This window comes from Plectrocnemia conspersa, unplaced genomic scaffold (genome assembly GCF_051122295.1).
Source record: "Plectrocnemia conspersa isolate PC_06_02 unplaced genomic scaffold, ASM5112229v1 ptg000003l, whole genome shotgun sequence".
NCBI lineage: Eukaryota > Metazoa > Arthropoda > Insecta > Trichoptera > Polycentropodidae > Plectrocnemia > Plectrocnemia conspersa.
The window spans coordinates 12,727,184-12,753,607 of record NW_028277167.1 but is presented as its reverse complement, the minus strand read 5'-3'; the positions used below and the strand labels follow the sequence as shown (position 1 = coordinate 12,753,607).

Below are 26,424 nucleotides of genomic sequence, written 5' to 3'. Positions count from 1 at the left end.
CACCTTCATGCATTAAGAAATAAATTATAATATTAAAATATTTGTTATATTATGTTTATGTATATATTATGTTCTAGGTGTATGATTTGATTAACTTTGTTTAGTGTATAAACAATTAGCTATATTAGCTAAATAATATATTAAATTAAATAAAAAATAAATATCGGTTTATGGTGGAAACCTTTTTGTAGACTGTGTAATGTAAATTTAAAACAAAAAATAACACTCGTTATACGGAAGAAGAGAATTTTCGTTTTGCGGTGCATATCGGTTAAAAACGGGAGACGAGGACGAAACATTTAATAAAATATTTAATCACGACTTACTTCATAATAGTTGAACACATCTTTTCTATTAAATATTTAGAATTTTATAAATACTGTTTAAGTCGTAACAAAGGATTATAATGCTAGAAAAACAAGAAGAAGACTTTTAAAATTCGAAGCGTTTGAGCTCCCCGAGATTTTCACATAAGTGAAAATGAAAATTCACACAAAAACACACTTACGTGATACCTCGACCTTCCGAAAGGTTAATAACGCCTAACCTTTTATCGATCGCAACATTTTACAGTTCGAATGGCACATTAACAGCTCTCGCGATCATTTCGCATGATAAAATACGATTTATAAAACGTTAAAGTAACGTCTTTCTATGCGAGTCACTCGTTTGTTTTTTTACTGTTTGATGGATTACCGACATCAATCGAATACCAGGATATCCTCCAATGAAAATTGAAGAAAAACTGACACTCTGTATATGATATCGAGTTGCAGTTTCGCCTCTTGAATAACGCGTAAGCCGATACACAGTGATACGGCCTCGGGATGCGAATCTTCTTCCGCAATGCGAATTACATATCATACACACAGTGCTTTATGAATTTGAATGAAAATCGAGACAAAGGACGTAAGTGTGCGAGTAACAGAACAGATCCGGGATAAGTGCGTTGCAGTATAACGGTCTCAGTGCGAATAGCAGACCTGTCATTCAATCCGAGTATTAACATCTCGTCGGAGGTATTATTACCGTGAAAATTGTCGCTCGTGTGTGCGAAAACACAGGGCGTTTCGAATGTGTCTTGCGGTTATTATGCTAATGACTGACCCTAGGCCGTGAATACGAATTCAGAGCGTACGCTTCTGAGATGGATGCAAAAAAAACTCAGTATGTGACACGCATAGCGTGTATCATTATCGCATATTATAAATAACATAAACATTGATAATCACAACATAAAAAATCATACATTGATAATATGGATTACTACATAAATCTTTCCTCTTATAAATGCGAAGCTTATTCATGTAATTTTTATTAAGATTAAGCATAGTATTAGGGGTACCCAAGAAAACGTACGTTTATTTAAATGAAAAGTATTTTTCCAATAACAAATTTACTTTACAAAATAATCGCCATCGACAGATACAACCATCTTCCATCGATTCAACTAGTTTTTAAACCCACATTTGTAAAAACTGACTTAGCTGTAAGTCAAAATATTCAGAAACACTATTATTTTTTTACCATCTTAATTATTTTGTAAAGACCTAAATAAATAGTAATCTGATCGTGCTACATCGGGAGAATATGGACTATGAGTAACAGTTTTCCATCCGAGAGCATTAATTTTTTCTCGCAGTATGAGGCAGGCGCGTCGCCTTGTTCTCGTCGCTTAGTGCACGTGGAGCCCACACGCCTTCCCACTATTTTTTAAACTTCATTGAATGCTAGAGTCTAGCAGCTAGACCATAAATATCATGTCTTATCTGTTAACTCCTGAATCGACATCTCTGTATTGGCTATTGTACAAATTGTTTTTGGTTACTGTTGTTGTCGAATTTTTTTTGTGAAATTCATACAGCATACAAGTGCGCAAAAACACCTTACTCGGAACGAAATCTTCCATTAAAAATTTTGATGTTGTTATGTTCGTAACGTACTCTCCAGATGTTAATCCAAGCACTATAAAAAAAAACATGCGACTCGAACTACAAATAAGTCGCAACTGACAGTCAAAGTATAAGAACATCCTTTTTTTTAGATACCCCCTAATATTTTTAAATGTATAAAGACTTTTTAAAATCATTACTTAAAAATAAAATATTATTATCTGTTTTTCCATTATAGTCCACAGATACGTAAATTATTATTAAGATATTATATTTTTTTGTATTTTTACCGTTGCAACATATGTATTAGCCCAATGCGTTATTTTATTTTATTTTTTATTAAATCATCTGTTGTAACCTGACAGGCGTATGCCCAATGCGTTACAACGGGATAAATCTGTACCAACTGAGTCAATCAATCAGTTATAATGAATACCTACCTACAAATAAGTATTAACCACCAGACTGAAAATCTGGGAATCGGTGACATCTATATTAATAATTATAAATTATTGTGTATAATATAATTTATAGCCATTAGATGTCACTGCAGCTGGGGCCGGTTTTTTTTATAATAGAGCATTTTTATAAATAAAAATTCGAGTGCCGCTGCCGGGGCTCGAACCCGCAACCTCAGAGTTACTAGTCTGAGACGTTACGGACTACACTATTCCGTCATTAACGAGTACGAAAACGAATATAATATTAGAAGAAAACGAGTACGGCTAGGGGAATTAGTACGAAGATGTGAATTTATATAATAATATTCCTAGGACAATCCGCAAAAATAAAAATGAAGCGGGTTTCTTCAATGGAATAAATAAACACGTTCGTGCATTAAGAAATAAATTATAATATATAAGTATTTTTTTATATTATCTTTTGTTTAAATTTGTTTAGTGTATAAACAATTAGCTATATTAGCTAAATAACACAATCAACAACTAATAAGTAAGTAGTGATACATTAGACAGATATCAAAATTTGTAAATCAGGGACATCTTACTGATTATAAATTATTATTACAGTAATTCTCAAGACGTCTATTAATATTTTTGATAAATTGCACTTAAAAGACGTGGACATTACTTTAACAAAAACAAGGGTCGATGCCAGATTTCTCTGACGAAAGGGTAGTAAATAGAACATTACATAAGATCAAATGATACACACGCCAAAGAGTTTGATATGCCGAGTATTACACAAAAACATAGAGTTTGGTTCCTCCCCAAAAACTGGAAAGAACTTTGGACTTTCAACATCTTCCCAATCACTTCGGCATTGTGATTTATTTAGAATAACCTTGTCGCTCCCGACTTGGAATAATTCAGCATGACTCGTACCGAACGGAGCTACGCATAATCGACCAAAACGGCCCTTGAAAGATTTGTTTTAAAAATAATTACAAAAATTGACGCGTGCAACGCCAGGTTTCGCACACTTTTATCTATAAAATAAACAAGTATAATTAACAGATTATTTCAAATAAAAATAACTTAATTCCGGATTTCTACAAGGTTCAATTCTAGGGCCGTTATATTCCACCATATTTAAATTACACGCCTACAGATAATCTTCACATTAGGGCAATGATTGTGCTCAACAACGTGAAAACGTTTCATAACGACCGTGAGTAAAAAACTATGTCTAACTTTAATAAGAATTAGCATACTAAATGTGCAAAATGCCGGTTACATATAATGCGAGATTTGACGGATGCTCTCGGGCCGTTATCCTCGTCTGTCTGAAATCGCATCATGCACTACTTAACTCAAAAACAGTAGCAAGAAAAAAAATCAACGTGCAAAAAGCGCAAAATCCTCTGGGGCTGTGTTACGACAGCAGGCCTTAAAATAATTACAACGAATACGAATAATATATGCAAATAAGAGCAAAATAACTATATAGGCACAAGTGTACAAGAAATTATTTAATTTTCTCAAGATTTTTTTAAATATTAGCACCAAAACACTACCACAAATCATTCTAATGTACAATACACACTTGCGTTGTAGTAATTTTATACATATTGAATCGCAAAATAACCGGAAATTATAATCACTAATTACAACACGCCACGTAACACTATCATCACAGACCATAAAACGCTAATTTTATTGGTTTGATTACTAAAATGTGTTAACAGCAATAAAAGCAATGTGTTATGCTCCGTTGTAATCAGTCCCAAGTTAAAAAGATGGTTCAAGTTTTAAATTAAATTAAACCATCAACAATTAAAAGACTAAACATTATTCGTTGAGGCGTTTTTATCAGCCTCCCCGGACGAATGTAACGGCGCCTTTATAAAATTTTATTGGACAGGTTTAGAATTCTCGTCGAGTTGAACCGATAAAAACATACAACGGTATAATCGAGACGTCATTAATGTCATTATCTGCTGAAATTATTTAACGTTATTATTATTATATATATAGGACGGTCGAAAGTGAAAGTCGCTCACGTTACATTATATTGTTCTTTATTACTTACTACGTTATTTTGTGTGTGCTATCTTATGATTATGACGTTCTCTAGCGGACAATCGAGACGTTTGCGAAATTCAATAGCGAGAGATAGCTATCGTGTCAAAAGTAATGACCGACGTCGATTGTCGTACGTGCATATTTGTCGCAGTATAATTTGCAAACAATGCAAAGCGCGTGTCTCTTGCCCTCCGTGGGAAAAATGAGACGTGTGATTAAGCTTGGATTTCTTGCTTTAATTTTGACGTTACTTGTTTTTATGTCTGTCATTGTTCTAGGTGAGATTCGGTGTATTTACAATAAATGGTGGGTCCATACTGTAATTTGAAATAAAATTTTCGCCATGTATGTATGGGAAGGTCGTGACGTGAAACACGATAAAAAAGTGAATATAATTTCATTTAGAATTCAAGACAATTATGAATTAACTATTTTAATAAATAAAAATTCAGAAATAAATGTTGTAGCAATTGCAAAAAAATCCGACAGAGAAAAGACCGCAGGAATTATGTAGATTTCTGTATATAAAAGTGGTACAAAAAAAACTCATCTGAGATATTTATAAATTATCTGGAATCAATTCGATTATTTTGGCAATTTAATGAAACACAAATATTAAGTTTAGAAACGACAATTGATATGACGGAATGAGCAACACAGCATTAATAAAAGGTTAGATGTCACACTATGAAAAGCTCATTACATCGGTAATTCCATCTGTGTGCAAATATACATTTTCGCCTCTTCACCGTGTCACGAGTATCACGACCGTCGTCGTCGTAGCAAACATCAAATCCTTTTACAATCCGATCGTGTCGAAAGAGGATCAACTCGGGCAACACGCTCGGGCGTCATGACTCGTAAAATTAGTACAGCGGTGTGACGCAAATCGAAAATCGAACCTTCGCGGGTCTTCGGGGCTCAAAAGTCACGCCATCCGCCCATTAGCTCGTCTCTTGTGTTCGTTATTGAACAAAGAAAAACAACCCTTGGGGCCCCGACTCGAAGTCAAACACTCGAAACGGCGTCGAATAAACGTTGAGCAAAAAAAATATAAAACCTCAATGTCAACTCGGACTCGACACGACAATTGACGTGCCAATAATTGACACGATAGGGATGGTTATTAACTACCCTGTATTTTAAAATTGAAGGGTGATAACAGGCGACACTAACCTTGCGTCTATAATGCGATGTAACTAATAGCGAAATTATAAGATGATAGCGTGTTGTACAAAAACAGGAAAACTTATTATATGATTAGATTTAACTTCATATAAATAAATGGTACTAGTAACTAAATGTATTTTTCGAATTAGCAACACTTTTTTCAGCGACAGCCAATTTGACAGCTGACAGCTGATTTGTGCTCAGTTTGGTTTGCCATTCTACCATGAATAGGCTTAAGCCAGAACAACAAAAATTTATTTCGAAAATCGTGATTCAGTTCGTGAAATTTACCGTGCACTACGTCCATTTTACGTCCATCCGAGCAAGTAATTCGAATAACCATGGATCGTTTTCGCACTACGCATATTCTAATTGATAATACGCATCCGCAGAGAGGTCGTACAGTGCGCACCGAAAAAGTTGTTTCTCCTGTGGAGCGTAGTATTGAGGAGGACCCGAATGAGTCGATTCACCATTATGCACAGTAACTGGAGCTGTGTTCATCCACTTCATGGAAGATTTTGCAAAAAGATCTTGGTTTACGAGCTTACAAGATGTTTTAAAATTATGATGGCTATCCTTACCGATATTAATACGACTTTTGATATGAGAGTATTGGTCAATCTATATTCTCTTAGGCAATAAAATCGTGTCGGCGCCGTTGCAGTAGGAACGCTCGGTAACGAGCGTTCGGCGCTTCGTTGCCAAATTGGCATATTTAAAATTTATTGTTACTAATATTATATGTATTAGGCAAAAACAAAGAGTCTGTCTCTGCCCCGAATCACCAGTACTGGATCGAAAAATGGAAGGGGCGTTAGACTTCCATCCACTCCTGAAGCGTATATAAAACAGAACCCTACTGTACTTCCATCAGGACTTCGGTTGAGAATTCCCACCTGGAACTTGGCCATAAGACTGCTACTTTTTTAACTTGGAATAAAGAGAGTTCAATCAAACTCGCACCAAGCTGAGCTAAGCTGAATCAACTGAGACGACCCTTATGCCTGCACTACACTCTCTGGAAACTGGCCAAGGTTGGCCAAGGACGGAGAATATAGTGGGTTACTTCGGTCGAGTTCGGTTCTGCCCGCTCTAAAATCTCTCGGAAGTTATGGTTTTTCGCAAAACGAGATAGAACGAGTAACTCGGTTCAATTTCAGTATGCGCGTAGGCGTCATATGGTCAACACGCATCTTGGTCACGTGGTCAAGTTATAATACCACATGCTTATCGGGGACTTCAACAGACTCTTACTGACATCTTTGAATATTTTAGGGCTCCAAAAGGGATTAATTATATTTTTGATAGTATATTCTTCTAACAGATATCGTTATTATATTTTTTTCATATAAAATTAAATAATTAAAAAATAATCAGTGATACTTGGTTTTGTCAAAAAAAATCTTTTCCAATATTCTTATGTATTTTCTTAGATCGGTTTATATAAATGTCATACCATAACAAATTCTTATTTAGAATCGATGGCGACAAATTCTAGGATAGTCACAGATGTGGTGTTCGTATTCTGAAGTATCATTTTTATGCCTTATGGCATTTTGCAAAAGCCGACAAAGATTTTGCGTAAAATGAATATTTACGACCGAAAAGTTTTCACTGATGCTGTATTGGTGAGTGCCCACACAAACTTCTATAATTATCAGTAGCGTAATTTTAATAAAATGACAATTTAAAAATTGCGATTATTTTGCACATTTTTCGATCGCGCGCAAATATGCCAGCAGTACGTGACAGCAGCCGCCGTGCGGACGTCATTCACGCCCACCGTCCGGACGGCATATGAAATTTGTGGCAGTGTGGTTCAACTGAAGTCGGCGACCTCGGCCGACTTCAGTTGAACTTCGGTTCGGACAACTTCTAGAGAGAAGCAAGCATTAGAAGCCTGAGAAAAAACTGTCCAATCCGGTCCAACTTAAACCGAATCTCCAAGATTTGATATATGATATTTAGTCGTACAAAAATAGGTTGTTATTGGGTCAAGCACTGCTTCTTTATTTTAAATTATATCATACATAAAAATGTACATTCCATTACTGGCAAAATTTCTTATGTATGCTTGCGATTTTCCTTTTGCGTTTTAAGCACAATATTTAAATAAATTTTACTATACAATAAAGAACTCACAATCTACGATCGTTCTTTATACCTTCAATCCCTACGTTACAGAATCGCTTGCACGCGCGTACATCATCTTATATAACTCGCTACAAGATATAAATCGTTGAACGCAAAAAACTCGTCCAAAACATTTCGTAAAAAGCGCATAAGAGTAGAACGCGAACGCAATGTGGCCCACTTAACTGTACTCGCGCTTTTCGTGTCTGTTCCATCATGCATTTCGTGTACAAACATATGTACATACGCACATGTCCATTTAAGACACCCGACTGACAATTCCAGTCTTGCCGAAGTCCTTTTTTCGATTATCCACGGCCGATGGCACACATTCGAGTGTAATTTGCGTCGACACAATGGTGAAGAAGAGGTGTCCGCCCACGGTGGCCATTTTTGGATCGATTATTTAAAATAAAGCGGCGCGATTATGTATCTATTTTGAGAGGAACCGTTATGAATGAAAATTTAACATACGTCATCGTGCGTAATAACGAGGGTAATCGAACGTTTCGTTCGGTTGTATGGCCACGTGAATGGCAGTTGAAAATTTGTATAATAAGCGATAAGGAGCTTTTGATCGCGAGCGTGAAAATGCGTAAGCTCTTATTTAATGCTATGTAATTCCGTCGACCCAATTACGGTTCAGATGTGTAACATTTTCGGTACAAAATTAAATTAAATGTCAAAGTAACGTTATTAAACGTCTAAATGGTTTTAAATGTTGGTTATTTATCTCATGTTTTCAACAGTAACATTATGGTTATGCTATTATTTCAATACTCTAATAAATATAACAATATAAATTTCTGATCATATTTATTCCTATATAATGAATATTGAAGTAAACAGTGGACACGATCGAGGCACTTTGAACTCATATATCGAGTTAGATTTCAAGCTGTTTTGATATATTTTTATTTGAAACATTTTTCACTATACGACCTAAAATCCATTCATTCACTATCTGGGTTTTAAAAATATGGTCTTGCAAGAATTGCTGGTGTTTATACAATAGTCTGTATCGCGATGTATACAGACGTGAATATTTTGTATATTTTTACCGTAATTACAGTGATATTTATTACATTTATTGTCCCGCAAAATGTCTCAAACTATCAAAAATGAATTTTAATATAGTGATATTTAAAACAAAATTTATACACATGTAAGATATTCACGATGAACTGTATTAGCTAATTATTAGAAAATTTTCAATACCAGATATGTACGACCTAGCTCGATTTTAATTAATCTTCACGATATTCATCCGTGAAATTAGGAAAAACTAGGTAAACCTAATATGTGATGATCGATCGGAATTATAATTATATAATAATCACTAATTCGGATCTCCCAGACACGATAGAAATTTAAAAACACTAAGGTCCGTATGGGATGACTATTATATACATATTTTAAACGAAGCTTTAAAATAATTATAAATTAGTTCTTTATCGAACTGACTTTACTTTACCATTAACCTCACCATATATTAGAGATTTCAGTTGGGTGATTATTGCGCAAACGAAAATTGCGCACAAAATTCCGATTATAAATTATCAATATACACATATGTATATTAAGGAATACGTTATTAAATGTATAAAAATTAATGTTTATTTTTATCACAGATGTAAATATTTATTTTTTAGTTATCTACCTTTTATCTCATTGTATTCTCTGTGTTACGGTTTTAGAGCATCGCGAAAAACTTGTATAAAATCAAAACAAATATAAAAAAAATATTCATGATTCATTCAAATCCTCATAAATTTAAAAAAAATCGTGCAAAAACACTTTTGATTAAGCGTTTGGAGTGCAAAGGGTTAATCATACATTAATGTTAAATTTAATTATTTCATATAGTCAAGTCTCTCGAGCTCTTTAAGTTACATTATTATTTAATTAATACATTAAGTAAGTGTTTTCAGCATTTAGTCTTCTCAATTACAATCATGAACAAAGAATATTTTTGATAACATAAAATCGCCATATCAAGGGTTAAAAATTGAACAACTACATGTTTAATCTCTGGTGTATCATTTTTAATTATTAAATCTCGATGTTCAATTAATTGGTTTTCTCTCAACAGAGCGGACTCGTATAATATATTTTTTACTCCACAATAAACTGACACAACAAACAGGAACACCAAGCGTTAACGACCAGATTGTGGGTCACCAGTTCGCGTTTACTTTTTTTTTGTACGGGCAAAAAGAACAAACGCGTCGATATTAACATTAACGGCTATTAAAGCCGTTCAAAAACCACGTGCACATATTGTGGATATACAAAGCGTACTTTCTCACAGCCTCTTAAGCAACAACGACAAAAAACGAGTCGGACGGCGATAAACACAATTGTACACAAATTTTAACCCTTTAATTGACACGGAACGAACGCAAGATCCCTCTATAATAAATAACATAATCAACACTGTCTACTAGCTATTCTAAACTGTGAGAATACAAATACTAAATAAGAAATGAACAAGCATTTGAATTAAGGATATTGACTTTTATTATGTAACGTGGTGGAACGGCGTTCCACCACCTTTTTTACGGTATTTTTAGTCTCAAACGCAATTGTTACTTAATACACGTGCGTAGCGATTGACAATCTGCGGAACATTTTATTTCTTTATTTTTACGTAAATATGACTTCATTATTTTCATTTTCCTTATTTTTAAGTGTAAAATTTTAACCCCAAGTTTAAAAATGAAAGAAAATTCCAGTAATTTCGCAACCGCCAGTCCCATTAAAAAATCCAAAACAATAACAGTAACGACGACTGAAAATATGGAAATATTGGTGCATGTTGATGATTCTGTCATATCAAGCTGATCTTAAGGAACAAGGTCGAACTCAAAATGATTGGCCAGATAGCTAGTCATACAATTAAAAAACGATATTTGCTTTAAAAATGGTGGAACACACGTCAATACATACAAATCATTTCAGCTTTTTTCAAGAGGGGGCAAAAGTTGGCCATTCATTGGTCGTTTTTTCTTTAATATTTCCATTTCATTCAGATTCATAGCATTTCATTAAATGACATGCATTTTCCTGGCCAAATTCGAAGGGGCGTTCTTGTTTAGAATCCACGTCAAAAGCAATAAAATCGCGCCGTCACTGTCACAGTGGAAATGCTCTATTATCTAGCGTTCATATTAATATTTCGATTTATAATAAGTGAGAACCGAATGAGGCACATCTAAACTGAATTTTGACCAATAGGAGAAAAAAACAATTATACCTTCTTATAAGTCAAAAATCCACGTCAAAAGCAATAAAATAGTACACGATTTTATTGCTTTTGACGTGAATTTTTACTTCTGAGAAGTGAAAATTGTTTTGCACCTTCCTATTGACCAAAATTTGGTTTGAATATACTTTGACCAATACTATTATATAAGAAGTCCGTAATAATATCGGTAAAGATAGTAATATGTTTAAAATAGTGTATTATCCATGTGTAGACAAACTATGGAGCAATATGCGAGATGTGAGTCTATTTGTACTTCTCTTTCAGCATATTTTTCCCTAAAAGATGAGTTGGCTTGGTTTCTAAGAGTTCTAAAATTGTAATTGGTTTTAGAACTTTCATTAAATCAAGTTGGATTTGGTTAATTTATGTAGGTTAGGTTTGTGTTTAAACAGCAAATTTATATTTCGCAGCTGTCAAATAGAGTTTCGGAGACATTTTAGAACAGCATATAATTTCACTAGCGCCTATCAGTTAAATTATATTTTCGCTAGTAGAAATATATATTTACTGGTGAAAATGTATTTGGAATTCATTAGTGAAAATATAACTTCACTGTAAAATACAACCATTTATACATCGCTTGTAAATAAATTATGATACGTATGTAAATGTATATATTAATAATTTTACTAGCACCTGTCAGATAAATTATATGTTTACTGGTAAAAATATATATCTACCGGTGAAAATGTATTCCAATGTGATTTTGCTGAAATCTAATGCAGCGCGTACATTTCACAACACGTTTTTTTTTTTCAAAAAATGGTCTCATTGATTTGTCCTGGTTGTAGAAATTGATATTCGAAGGTAAATATACGAGTCTAATATTTGGTGATTTTTACTCCATTGACAACACTAGTGTCTGATAGGGTTCGATTGAGGTGGCGTTTTAACGCCAATCGCCAATGAACAGTCAAAATGGTATCATGAATTAAAAGCACGAAAAAGTGATGTTCATTATGAATAAATGAATAGAAGGCCATTCGTTTTCACTGATGAACCCAATCAAAAAATAAAGAAATTGATTATAATTTTATTTAAGTCTTTGGAATATTCCTAGAGAGCCCAAAAATATTATGACAGAAGGTTAGAAAAGATTAAATAAATATAGGAACGTACATACGGATGTGATATCTGTTTCGATATGGCAATTTCTGAGGCCGAAAGTCAAATCTTCCCACGGCCTCCCGCTGTTACGTCCAGAATTTATGCACAAAACAAGTCGTGCGATAATCGACGAGAACAATGGTCCAGCGATAATTGAATAATCGCTTCCGAGGCGCTTCTCCCATTGCACATTTCTGCAGAGATCGCCCGATAAAAAGATCATCCATGTGCGAAAACGCACACGATTGTGTCGCGCGCGCATCAGAATAAACAATAACCATGGCGATAAATATGTATGTGCAACGTCCGAATTTGCATGAGAGCAAACAATGCACGGACAAAGCGCGTTTTGTATTCGACGCAGGAAAGAAAGTGGTTAATGAATGCACATGCTACGCGTAACGAGCGCGTTTGACGAATGGCATAGCTAATTATTTTTTTTGAAAACAATGGTATCGAAACGGTTCGATTCAAACGGTAAACTACTCGTGTTTAATTTATTTAATTAACGCAGAGAAATAATTAAAAACCTGATAATGTATGCGTGTCGAAAATGAAATCTTTAATTTATCGCGACGCAAATGTGTGTTGCGGTCAACAAATTGCCTTTCGCCGGATGATGATAAGTGTAAGGTCGTCGATGATGGGAAGTTCTGCGATTTCTCACTTTCGCGTTTTAGATGCGAGTTAATATCGAACGGTAATTATAATGGTGGTTTTCACATTTTTTTAATTGCAATAAATCTTCTATAATAATAAGATTGTATTTATCAAAAAAAAAATATACGAATTTGAAAGCTAATATATCCTATTATACCTAACCGAAAAGGGTAACCTTAACTAAACGTTTGCCGATACTACTCAAATGTATAATACAAATACACCCATCCGTTAGCTAGGTTCCGCAAAACCACCGTGTAAATCAAGAGAGATATGTTATTGGTTAAAAAATAATATTAAAATTAAATGTAGCTGACATTAAGTAGATCAATACGTTAATACCAAAATTAGAGAACCTCGATAATAGTTGAATTGTCAACAGCGCTCTTCAGTAGTCTGAAGAAATGCTTAACGACATACTACTAGAACTCAGTGAATCGTAAAATAAAGGCGCTGAGATACAAGAACGGATGCCTGCACTACACTCTGAAAGTTGGCCAAGGTTGGCCAAGTACGGAGAATATAGTGGGTTACTTCGGGGTACTTCCGTCGAGTTCGTTTCTGCCCGCTCTAAAATTTCTCGGAAGTTGTCCGAGGTTACCGAGAACGGGAGGTAAAGTGGGGGTAATTCAGTCGACTTGGCCAGCTTCGAGCGCTTTCGAACATTGTCGGCAAAAGGACTGAAGTCAAAGGGACCGAAGTCGGAGCTGTTCTTTCGAGTGCGAGCGGTGAGATTCTTCCCCTTTCGCTCTCTCACGTGTTAAGTGACTCATCGAGATCGTAGAAATAATCTGATGGAGAAAGAGATCGAGAATAGTACACAGTATGGCATTATCCGACACCAAATGGCAGATCTCTTTAGAAATGTTAAATAGTTAAAAAAACACTTTTTTATAATTTAATTTCTCTAAATAGTTATAAACATTTTTTATGTCATGCAAATACTTCCGAGCTCTATTAAAAGCTTTCAAGAAAGCATACATATTTCTTAAAATCTGGTACGGACCCATCCTTTTTTATGCAGCGATTGTAAAACATATAAAATATTGATACTAATATTTTTTTAACAAAATAAAAGACTACGAAAATTCTCGAGAAATTAGCAAATATCTGGAGAAATTAATCAATTCTTAATTTAACATTTTTCTTGAGAAATTCTCGATAAGAAACACTAGGTATATACCATATTTTAATATAACACATTTAGGATTTCCAAGAGAAAAATATTACACAAATCCAAGATTTAAATCTCAACGCAATCGCGGAATATCAAAAATACATACATAGCATATACGTTGAAAAGCGACGACACATGAATCCGATTTCATACACTCTTGACGCAATACTTAATTATGCATCATGTTAATATAATTCCAAACGAGATAGCACATACACACATAATAAATCTGATTAGTACCGCAAGACGCGGAAACAATTATTGGTACGTTATTATATTAATTTATTTAATTTCAGCAATTTTCATACCATACCACACACACGCATAATAATGCAAATTCCCCTTCGCAAAAAAATAACAGCGGGAGTCCTTGATGTAAACCAGAAAATGACAATCCATATAACCGTCGCAATTTATATAATAACTTATGTGCCTAAAATATGAGCAAAAAATCTAACGCAAAGTTAAAATCACACGAATCGAATTGACATAAGAAGGCTAACGATCATAAGATTGTGCGTAAGCAATTAGCCTTAATGTTCAAAAGACAAAGAAGCAAAAAAAAAACATTCGTAACGAGTGTAACGATACAAATACTCACTTTCACAGTGAATACACGTGTGCAGAACACAGTTGAAAATTTAGCATTCGACAGACGGATCATGAATGGCAAAAGCAAAACCGGTAGCAAAGAAGACACGCACGAAGCAGTGACACTCTGGTCACGAAGGAGAGATTTCGAAGAAGACCAAGCGTGACCAGATAGTTCGGTTCATCGAACACAAGATGCGTGAAAACTACGGTCTACGAGTACCTCGAAAATTTTAGATCTCACGTTTCTCCCTCGACTGGATCGAATTTCGTACGCGGCTTCTACGCCGCCAGAATTCAAATCGAACCTACCCTTGATTAATTATCAAGATCTATAGCTCAAGAACAAACGCGCAAACATAAAAACGCTTTCTGATTTACTTTAATTGAAACATTGTATGTATCACAAGGACGCTGATGATGATTTCGCTTCTAGAAAGTCAGTCGTGCTCACAATAAGCAATAAAACGGATACAGAGATGAGATCATCGATATGCTCAAGGATAACAAGGAAAACGATTTTTATTCACTCAACTCATCCCGTTCTAGTTATCGATCTCGAAAGAATATATATGCAAGGGGTGGATTTTAAAAATACAAGGGTTAGGTAATTTTATGTTAAAATCCCGCCCCAGAGGTAATTTCCTATATGGGTATATCCTTTTTGAATTCACCCCAAGGCGCCGGGGTTGTATAATATAACTACCTATGTATAATAAATGTAGCGCTGATTTATTAACTAACATAATTCGTTGCAATTATCCATCTTAAATTTTAATAATTTTGAATAAGAGCAAAAAATTTTAATCTGCGTATAATTGTTTAAATAAAAATATTCTATCATTGCACAGTACAAAAAAATTTAAATACTATTATTATACTGTAAAATAAGTTTTTATATATTTTAATATTTACCTATTGTAAAACTAGTTAATACTACAAGTTTGTTGCATTGTATGCCAGTCAGTTGATTTTTTACTTATTTATATGTGTATGAATAACATTAGCAAAGTCTTAAAATAGATTCGTGTTAACTCATTTTCATAGAAAATAGTGATGATGTGAAATTTTGCTTTGTTCAATTTAAGGTATGATTAATGTAATTAAGTAAAAGTAAAAAATCAATTAATTTAATAACGATTCCTAAACAACACACAGGCAAACAATGGCTCAACGATAAGGGAGTCAATTGCAGTCAAAGATAAACTCTTAAAAGGGTTTCAAAGCTCATGAGGGTTCAATAATATCGTGAGTGTTCAAAGCAGTTAACTATGTAATTAATAATATGTAAATTGTTTCTACTCGTGTTTAAATAAAACAGGTCTTAAAAATCGTAAATAAACATAAGTTTGCACTGCATGATTGTCAACTTATTGTTACTGTTATTTTTAGATAAGTCCTGTAATTTTTGATCAAGTGACATTTTCACACAAAAGTGGAATTATTCAATTTAAAAAATCCAGCAAGAAAACGGATAGGGATCCACTCCCAATCTTCAAAATTTTTTTTTTTTAAAGAAAGAGAGCAAGCACGAAATCTCCCAAGGCACCATAACAAGTGTATAAAAATACACATACAAAGCACCTACAAAACTTTAATTTAAAACTCGCTTCCGAAATCACATCAAGAACTTTAAGTGGACCTGCACAACTTGGACACCTGAGAGTTCGTATGAGCTCAAAACCACAGGCGGAGAAAATCAAGAAAGCAGCCGCTTCCCTCTTAACGTCAAAACTGCTCCAGCTATGACGTCTGGAATTCAGAGTTCAACCCGCGTTAGAGATGACAATTATTCGCAGTTTTTAACTATTTGAATATTTAATGGATGAAATATTCGTAATTTATATTTTCGGTTTCTACCTATATTAATTAATATAATAATTAACTACCTGTAAAATATTATTTATTTAGAAATTGATTTTTGGTTTATATAATAATAATTATCTTAATTAAGCATTAATTACTTTCAAAATTATTAAACTTTTTGAATTTTATAAAATAGGCGTAACATAATGTGTTAATTACTGATCAGTGATGGTGTAAAAAGTTGTTACGTTCAAAGGACGAATTTTGTGAATTTCGGTCATAGTAGTCACGGCCGAATAACATTTTATTCACAAATGTTTTTTAAGGCGTAAAATAATTTTATTGTTGTGAAGGAGCATCATATTGTCTTGCAAAATAAAGGACCATACATTTTGGAGTGGAACTAGTGTATATTGAGAAAAAAACGACTACCTGTGCTGCTCAAGTATACAAATTGTTTCATATTAAGATTTTTTCAAATTTCATTTAACGTAGTAGTATCAAAGAATATTCGATCAATTATTCGAATATTCATATACTTGAAAATCGTGCGAATAATTAATTAATTGAATTAAAAACCCTAAAATATCTCCTTCAGATTTCGTGTATACGTATACTTAACGTCGTACTTCAAATCGTAGCACAAATAGCAATTATAAATTGAAATCATTATTTGAGATATGTGAATTTAAATAAATACTTTGCTTCATAAAACGAATTGTCTGTCCACTACGATAATAAAAATGAACGTAAAATAAATATATCTTTGTTACAAAAAATATTTTATTTGTAGTAGGCTCTAAAACAAACGATTAGTGCATTAAAATATTAAAAGTTTAGCATTAAATTATGTTTATACTATAGAAAATATAACTTAGAAATCCAAACCTAACATAATGAAAGCTCTAAAACTTATTAAGAAATAATAATAAATACTAATAATAATATATATTAATATTTCTTAAATCTGAAATTTTATTTGTTAATAGACAATAATATAAAAACATAAAAAGTCAGTAAGTTCCGCCCATTATAATCCATATTGTTCGAAGAATCTAGGGGAGGAGGATCGTTGATCTCCTCCCGTTTCCCAATCGTATATAAGCCAGAACGCTGCCATAGAAATTTCATACTGAGCGAGAGTTCAGACCGAACCAAAAGAAAGCTACGAATCAGTATCATATCGCTTTCGAGTCGAATTTTAATTGGTTCTTCCTTTCGATATAAATCCTTGCATGCTTTCACAATGATATATGCACCAGTCAAATTAGATGATATCAGCGTACCGTTATATATTTTTTTAAATTAAATTTATAGCCGAAAGCTCTGTCAATTTAGATTGCACTGTGGCAGGACGCTATCAATCACAGATCGACGGCACCGCGGGGTTAAGATTGCTATGTATGTACATATGTACGTCGTCGTATTTCTTTTCGCGTCGGTGAAAGTGAACCGGCACTTTTGTTTTCGCGCTTCTCCTCTCGGCCGTGTAGCGACGCCTTCTCCCGAAATAATAACAATGCGCCAGCGAACGACGACGACAGACGCTTATGCTAATGAGGGCAAACGCTTTCTTGGCTTTGTGCTGTTGCGGTGGCCAGCATCCGGGTCACGCGGTCGTCTGCGGCTCCAGGTGTCACAGATCTATGATATTGTGATGATGACGCCAGCGAACCTTGTGGAACGAGTGACACACTGCGAAAATCCACTTATGAGCCTTTTCGGGAAATACCTTTCAATGACATTAATAATTATTAATAAAAATAATCATTTATATTTACACACTAACTTCTCCAGAGGATCGACGAAGCTAGAAAAAAAGCTTAGCTTCGGTAAATATAAGATAAATAAACAGCGAGTCACCGGCAACTACGTCAACATGCGCGAGGAATCGCGTTTGTGAGCCTTAATTTTGTGGCCAAATTTGATATAATGATTTAATTAGACGTGTTTTGGTTAATAGCGATATTTTGGATCTTCGTCAACTATGAAATCGCTCATTTCGCAATTGTTATTGTTATTTTAATTTGATTTCGAGCCGCCCGTCTTAAATGAACGATCTTTCGATCTGATTGATTATCCTATTTTATTTTTTAGAGCTACAAAATGGCAGCCTAATCGATAATTTTGCCATACGATTTGGGACGCATCGTTCTCGCGGGCCACGAATGACTCACTGTCGATTCGAACGATCGCGTACGAGTCGGGTTCAACGCCTGCTTTCGAACATCCAATGCGAAATACGCCATCAGCGAATGTGTGTCGGATAGCAAAAACACCGTCGATGAATACAAATATACCTACAATTTTAATGTGATAATTCCAACTGGACCTGCGCGATTACATGATGAATGTACAGTCGCTATCGCCAATAGGGAGAGGCGAGGTAGCGGCATTGAATTTAAAAAAATATTTGACTATGAGGGTACAAAAGCGAGGTTCGAACGATAAAAATAACATTTTTTTACACACCGATAAGCAAAGCGAAGGTGATGTTTGCTCAAAATCAAATCGAAGGATGTTGCGCGCATATGTGATAGATAAAAATGCCATTGATAATAATTGTATATAATAAAAATATACGATCCTCCAACAGAGCAATTCAGATTCAGGCCATTAAGCGTTTAAAATAACTTTATGAGTTTATGGCTCTTCAATTACCTTTTGCCGACTCTGGAAAAATCGTCTTCGTCGATGGACGCTGTTGAACCAGATTCCTGCAATAAAAATATACGATTAGTTATGTTGTGTGGTACTTAATGATTATATACAGATATGGTTTATTAGTTAAAAGCTCCGCATACACATCACTAGTCTCAAGTTAAAAATCATCATGGTGTTAAAGCAAACATCGTGTAATTAAATCTGACACTCAAAGCTTCGACAAGACAAAGAGCTCGCAATTACGCGTGAAACACCCTTAGCCATCCACACAATCATGGCATAGCGCAATTATTTCAATTAGCCGCCGTCGAGGAGTTCGAGAGCCAGGCAATAATAACAACATGAGTCCATCTGCTAAGTGGCGGTTGCGCTTCTTCCTGGTAGATTTGAACCGCGACGATTGAGTCACAGTTTCGCAACATTGAAGACGATGCTCTTACGTTGGTAACTTTTAAAATACTCACTTCACGCTTTGGCGGGCATAGGAAACAAACGAGGTCTCTGACGACTAATGCGCATTCATACAAATTTTGAAAAATAATAATAAAATATTGTGTATTATAAAGCGTCCTTGGGTATAGTAACTCTTCCGCGACGGCCTCGACGGCCGGACTCTTCAAAAAAATGTGATTTACATATAATGAGTTCATAAGACGTGGTATATGAAATGATGGGCAGACCATAACAAATACGATTAAAAGTAATTCGTTTTTAAGGTTTATCCCGTCCTAAACGAATTTTCTTAAATTTTCGGAAATTGCTCGTTACTTTCAATGGTATGATATTATTGAAAATGATTATGTTTATAATTTTCTTGGTTTATATATTATCGGTTCTTGGGTCATAGTTTCTTTGTGTTAAAAAGCGTGCCTGAACGACATACGGGGCCAAGGATGAATTTCATCGGCGTGAAGAAGCGAAAATTGGACTTGGACTGTGAAATCTACTGAAGCATTTCGAGTTTCGCGGCGCGGAACAAGTATGTGGGCAGAGAGAGAATTATTGTCGATTACCACACGCCGTTTGTCAGTCAATTCTTGCAGACTGACTGACTGCGATGCAGTTATCGTGTCGCATCCGGAAGGATGTGAACGCAGCCCTAATTATCCACCTGAATCAACGGGCATGACTGAACGGTTGATTGACTATTGTTGGGAATCAGATTTGATAGCAATTGAACGATATTTCCCAAAAACATACAAAACAGGAAATGCCTAAATACTGAGATACACATAAAAAAAATACAACTGCTTGCCACAATTCATGTAATATATTTATTATTACTATAATTTTATTAATATAAGTGAGCAAACATTAGACGCTAATGATAATTTTAATAAGGTGTAGGGTAAGCACTAACATTTATTGCAAATTTCTCTGGCGACAAAATCAGATGCAGAAGACTTGCTAAAAAGGACTAAAATTACTAACTGACTTGTGACCTTTCTCGTCTGCGCGGCGCAAACAAACGATATTGTGTAACTGAGCAACAATCTATTATAAGTTTCAAATCACATGCATAAAAACCGTAGGTTTGGAACAAAGCAGTGCATTAAATGTCGGTGTCAAGCATCCCCGGATTCCCATTCTGTAGAATAACGACGTTGCCAAATTTATAGATTTTGTCTGATTTCGCCCTGAACCATCGAAATTGACTAAAAAAGCAACGAGTATAATAATAAAAAAGCAACTACCATCCAATGCTTTAGTCATAAATTGATACAGAATTCGCACTTGAAATTAATGATAATTTAGCTTAAATCGCACCAAGCGGAGCTATGCAGAATTGACCGAGACGATCTTTAGTCGGAAAGCGGCTCCTCTGCCTAGATTTTTAAGAGTTAATTAAACCCGATATGTGATACGACTTGGTATATGGCATAAATCGTTATTGCACAAATGGTACGGTCTCATTTAGAAACTGTGATTTGAAAATAATTTATTAAAAAATGTGTGCAACGCTTGGTTCTGCTTATTTTTTTGTTCCAAAATATTATATGAAATGATTATTACAGAGAAGGCCCTTTTAACATTAACTTGTGTTGCTGGAGCTTCTAAAACCACTATTGAAATTAAGTATAAATAAGGATATGTATTTTTATTTTCCTCACAAAATTCTAAAATATGTTTTTTTCTGTCTAATCTATGTATTATATTTACACGGTTCAAGTTATTCAATGTCCACATCTGCAGAAATAGGATATCTATATGTCTGTATTGCCTATTCTTTATTTATTAAAAATCCTCTAAATCGTCTACCTTTACATCGGACGTTTCATTAAAATATTGTACTTGTTCATCTATGATTGAAATTGTTTTCTCTAAAAATTGTAATAGGTATGTTCCAAATATTGTACTAAATATTCCCTGGTATTTATTTTATAAATTTTGCATAAAAATATAGGCTTCAATGATAAAATTGTAGTCTAAATTTTGAAATGAATTTCAATTTTTAATTTTTAAACATAAATTTGAAAGGATTTTTTTCGTTATATAAATTACAAAAGATTATTTTTTGTAATAACAATAAGTTATTTAAGAATATCATTCTACATTACTTCAACCTTTTGATTGCTAAGCAACGATATATCGTTGTTCGCGATATCATAAAAGCTTGTGATTCTCGAAAAGTTTAATGATAGTGACAATTAATGGATGCTGTTGCTGTGAGTGAATCGGGATTAAAAATTCGTAGAATTTTTATTGAAAAAAAAAATTATTTTCCTATTAAAAAAAAACCACAATAACAAATTTATCGATAAAAAACACGTTCTTTTATAATGCCTGTATAATTTTATCGGGTTGTGTTTGATTTGAATATTCATAATTTTTTGTAAAAAAAGACTAGTAATATATATGAAATTCGTTGGATATTGCTTCAACTATATTTTAAAAGGTTCAGAAAGCAATAAAATCAACAATAATTTGTAAATAAATTTTAACACAAACGGAGCCGCATCAAAAAAATACCCTGTTCTTTGATTAATAATGCTTATTGTGAAAATAATCTTAGAAAGTGGGCGCTTTTGAAGGCAATGTTCCACTTCTTTTATTTCTTAAATTATGTATAAATTAGAATCTTATACCTGTAATAAATACATCGTTTTGTTGATGTCAGTTTTTAGTTTTTTTTATAAATATATTCTTGATATGATTTTTTTCAGTCAGGCCCCAGGAATTTACCCCCCCCCCTCTTAACAGGCCTGATTATGAAACATACCGTAATAGATTAAAACATAAGTATTATTCGTGTTGATTATAGAGATAAAAAAAACAGCTAAAAATATTAACGCGAAAATATAAAGAGTTTTGTAATTTCGGCAATTAAATTTCATACATACAAGAGAAAACAGGATACGAGCACGTAATTCGAACATAGTTAATTTAAACTAAAAATATTTATTTGTATTTCTTTGCTATTTTAAAAGCTTAAGAAATAAAATTACTTTGATGTTTAGTAAATTTATAATAGTCTACTCTTTCTGAAGCATCGCCTTCCGATCTATGTATGTAATATAACAATGACGAACTAATCACTAGTTTATTTGGATATAATTATTAAAATAACAATACAGTTATTAATTATAATCTAAGAACAAGTTTACTTAAAAAAAATGTAAATTGCATATATACTCAAGATACACATAGGATGGGTTAAAGGCAAACATGCAAACTCATAAAACCTTGTAAGGCGAAGTGTTCTTGCAAAATAAAGTTATTTTGTCGGTAACAATATGAACTTTAAACCGGCCATAAACAATTACGATGGAAGGTTTAGATATTCTTGTTTTGCTGATTTTATATCTTCATATACAAGTCATAAAAAATATAAATATTTGGTGGATGAATAAGCACTGTAATAATGTAATAAGGTAAATTTTTAAATTTTAAAAAAAAGATGCGTTAAATGAGAACATCTCGTTTATTTCACAATATTATAGACCTCAAAAAAATATTCATCCGACTCGCAGCTATCTCTAGTACATATTGTATGTCACTCAATCTTGAAGCCTGGAAGAGTTACCGAGAGTTATTGTAGAATAATTCAAAACCCTCGTCGAAGCCGTCTACGCCACATTTACAACAGTACTCAAAGGTTTACATTTGAGTGACAATATTCGCCTCTCTCAATCAAAACAATAACACAGCTAATTAACAATAAATTACGAACGAATCACATGTTCGCATTGATCCAGCAATGTATGTGACTCGGCGCTGGAACATACATATATCGTGTCGTGTAACATTAATTAAACACAACTATTAAGTACACCGCGGCCCACCCGCACACACATCATCAATAATTCCACACGAAAATTAATTATGCGATAAGATCGGCAACGAGTACTATTAGCTACGCGTGTTCACGTAATTCGCCTGATTGCCATTTTTGCCGACAAACGCGAATCGAACGAGCGTCGAGTTTCCTAAGAAAGATCGCGCGTGCGAGTCAACGGCCGTGAGAAATAATTATTATAAAATCTGATCAAGACGATGCTCGGGTCAATTTCGTGGATTTCCGCGACGCTGGGCCGTCTGAGCGGGTTTTTGTTGCGGAATCGAACCGTTGATGCAATAAAATCGAGGCTGTTGCTGCTGCTGCAGGAAGCTGAGCAACCGAAAAACCTGTTCCAACTGTCGTAGCCCTAAACGTGGTCACCGCAATACGGCACCCGGTGGCGAAACCTTTGATTAATTTATGCGTCGATTGAATTCCTGTGTTTATAAACAATTTTGTAATGATCGAGTGACATTCTTGACAGATAAAGCAAAAAAATAAGAGCGATACGACAAGAGTATATAATAACACTACAGATACAATATTATTGCAAGGTCCGGAAGAAACACCATCAAGGAAGTCGTAAGCTATTCCAACTCACATAATCGACAACATCATCGCCTGGAGCAGATAGGGTTGTTCATAGATCAAATCGCCCACTCTTAAAAACGATTTGTATCTTCAGTTTCACATATTATAAGGGTTCGCAAGAGAACGGTTTATTTTTTAAATATTCCCAAAATTACTGTATTCAATATCAGATAATTATTCCAATTGACACTGTGTTGCATTAATTTATAATGCAAGATCCATTATAAGTATTGTATTTTTTCCCTTATATTTGTAAAGATGCGGCGTTTTAGTGACCCGCCCATAAGAAGCCGGCAAAATATAAAAAAAAGTAAAATAAATTTCGCTGCCTGGACTTACTCAACCTAAAACAAATTCACATGTTCAAAAACTATAATAATATTTTAATATGTAGTTGATCAGATAAAACTTTCCAAGTATAACTTGAACTTATTATGAACCAGTACGTAAAATCACCTGAAAAACCTGATATCATATATTTGATTTCCTAAATAATTACAATCTCAAGATTGATTAAAATCGAGCTAGATCGTGCGTATATAATATACAAATTTAGCTTCCACTTCGATCGTAAAATCTGGTCCAACCAAGCAGTCACATTAAACCTCCAAGAGTACAACTCGATTTTTGAGACGAATTTAAAACTGCTAGGACGCAGTACCAATGCAACATATTACATCTATGTATATATCATATTGTACGATCACATTTTTCAACTGTTATAACTTAAAAATAAACATGTACTCATTATTTTAAAAATTAAAAATATTAATACGTCCCCTATAAATATGCCTATATACATATGATTAGCATATAGATAAATATTATAAATTTCAACAATTTTTTCACTAACAAGATAACTCGATAAGGTCTTGTATTAGAAATTGATTTCGTTTTTGATATTTTCAGCTATAAGTGCACCCATTCACTTTTGCTTATCTGGAAAATATTTTTAATTTGCTTTTTTACCATAAGTTATGACTTACAACGATACCTAATTTATATTGAATTGATTCGAAATTTTGTGCTCTATAATAAATTAATGGATTTTTAATGTAAAAATCGTTATAAAACTATTTTTTTTCTAATAAAGTGATTGATTTACATTGGGATTTTTTAAGAATCCATCGGTTAATCTAAAAGTTTTTATTGAAATTGATTGTGAGTATAAAACTTTACGCGTTAAAAACGCAATAAGCGGTCAAGTTCCTGTGCCATTATGAATATTATAAGACCCGATTATAAATCTATAGGGATAAGCACAAAAGCTTTGCAACCTCTTGTATGTGATACTACACATTAATAGCATGCAGCACGCTTGAACCTTAAAAAAAAGGTCACTACGTTTCTGCATCGCGTATTATTCAAATTTTAACGGCGAAACAAGTGTATAAAATCTTATATTAGGAACTCGCTTCCGATAACATATCACGAACAGCTCGAGACACACAAGAATTCAGTGAGAACTCGAAACCAATTGGAGCAATTGCTTCCCTCTTCACGTCAATCATGATTCAGCAATGACCATCAGGGTTCGCAATTATTAATGAAGTATTTGAATATTCAAATATTTTTCTCGGTTCTAAACAATGTTATTGTATTTAACCAATTAGAGCAAAAAATAAATTAATTGCCAGCAAAATATTATTTAATTAATTATAAAATATGCAAAATAAAATAAAATGTGTCAAAAGGAAAATGCTTAATTTATTATTACATACTTTTTAAAATCAGCTGCGATTGAATTAATTCAGGAAAATTGATAGAACGTTTTAAATATATAATTTTATTGAATTTATTGTATGTTACACCGAATCGGTGAAATTACTTATTGCGTAAAATGCGCAAAAAATTGACCAGTTCATGAAATGTACAAGCCCGTTGCTTCATTCGCGAATTAGGCAAAACATCTGCCGAATGCATGTATTAAGCAAATAAGACGGTAGCGCTCCGGTAGTGTTTTTGGAACTAAGTCAAATGTAATTTTTGACAGTTGCGAAACGTCACGTTTATTTAAGGGTTAATGATGTTGATGACGTATATTATTATTGAAATTTAAGTAAAAGCTTTATAATCAGCAATCAAGCAGTAATCACCCCTCAGAAGAAACATTGGCGTGCATTGAGGACGTACCTCAGATCGAACAATTTCTAATGTCAATTTAATTACGAAATGCAAATACTGCAACGAAAATAAACAAGCAAACGAGATTTTAATCGCCATTCGTCGAAACGGTACCGCGGTACACACTAATTGTCAGACACATCCTTGTTAACTGACCTAGGACGTCTAGTCGGAGTAGAGAGAGCAACGAACTGCGAATTAAAACGATCCCAAAGATCACAGCATCGCTACGTCGACCTTTGGAGGGTCTCTTGAAACGATAACTACTAATACAATGCAACCGGTTAATTTGTGATGAATGTATCAATCGTCAGCGCGCCGAGCTAACTCGCAAAAGCACGCCATCTATTAACTACCATAACAAAGGTTAATGAGAGCTGTAAACCGATCAATTGTCCATCTTTAGTTCTTCTTGTATTGTGTTTGTGTAACGAGCTCTCATTGAATCTTAGTTAAGCGGCACTGAAGAAAGCCGG

The 26,424-nt window shown here is 33.9% G+C and overlaps 1 protein-coding gene and 2 long non-coding RNA genes across 3 annotated transcripts in view; all 3 read right to left on the bottom strand.

The window, feature by feature from the left end:
• ssh (Protein phosphatase Slingshot) overlaps positions 1-26,424 on the bottom strand; it is a 170,805-nt gene that overhangs the window by 106,335 nt on the left and 38,046 nt on the right. Inside the window, exon 2 of the mRNA XM_088183691.1 lies at positions 18,952-19,007. Within this exon, the coding sequence (XP_088039817.1) occupies positions 18,952-19,007 (56 nt within the window). The remainder of the gene's footprint in view (positions 1-18,951; positions 19,008-26,424) is intronic.
• LOC148236629 (uncharacterized) lies at positions 2,215-9,255 on the bottom strand. The gene is made up of 2 exons (XR_015809209.1): positions 3,020-9,255; positions 2,215-2,897 (listed from the first exon to the last, which is right to left on the bottom strand). It is a non-coding gene; the product is annotated as an uncharacterized LOC148236629 (long non-coding RNA).
• Positions 10,312-11,728, bottom strand: LOC148236628 (uncharacterized). The gene is made up of 3 exons (XR_015809210.1): positions 11,630-11,728; positions 10,768-11,585; positions 10,312-10,689 (listed from the first exon to the last, which is right to left on the bottom strand). It is a non-coding gene; the product is annotated as an uncharacterized LOC148236628 (long non-coding RNA).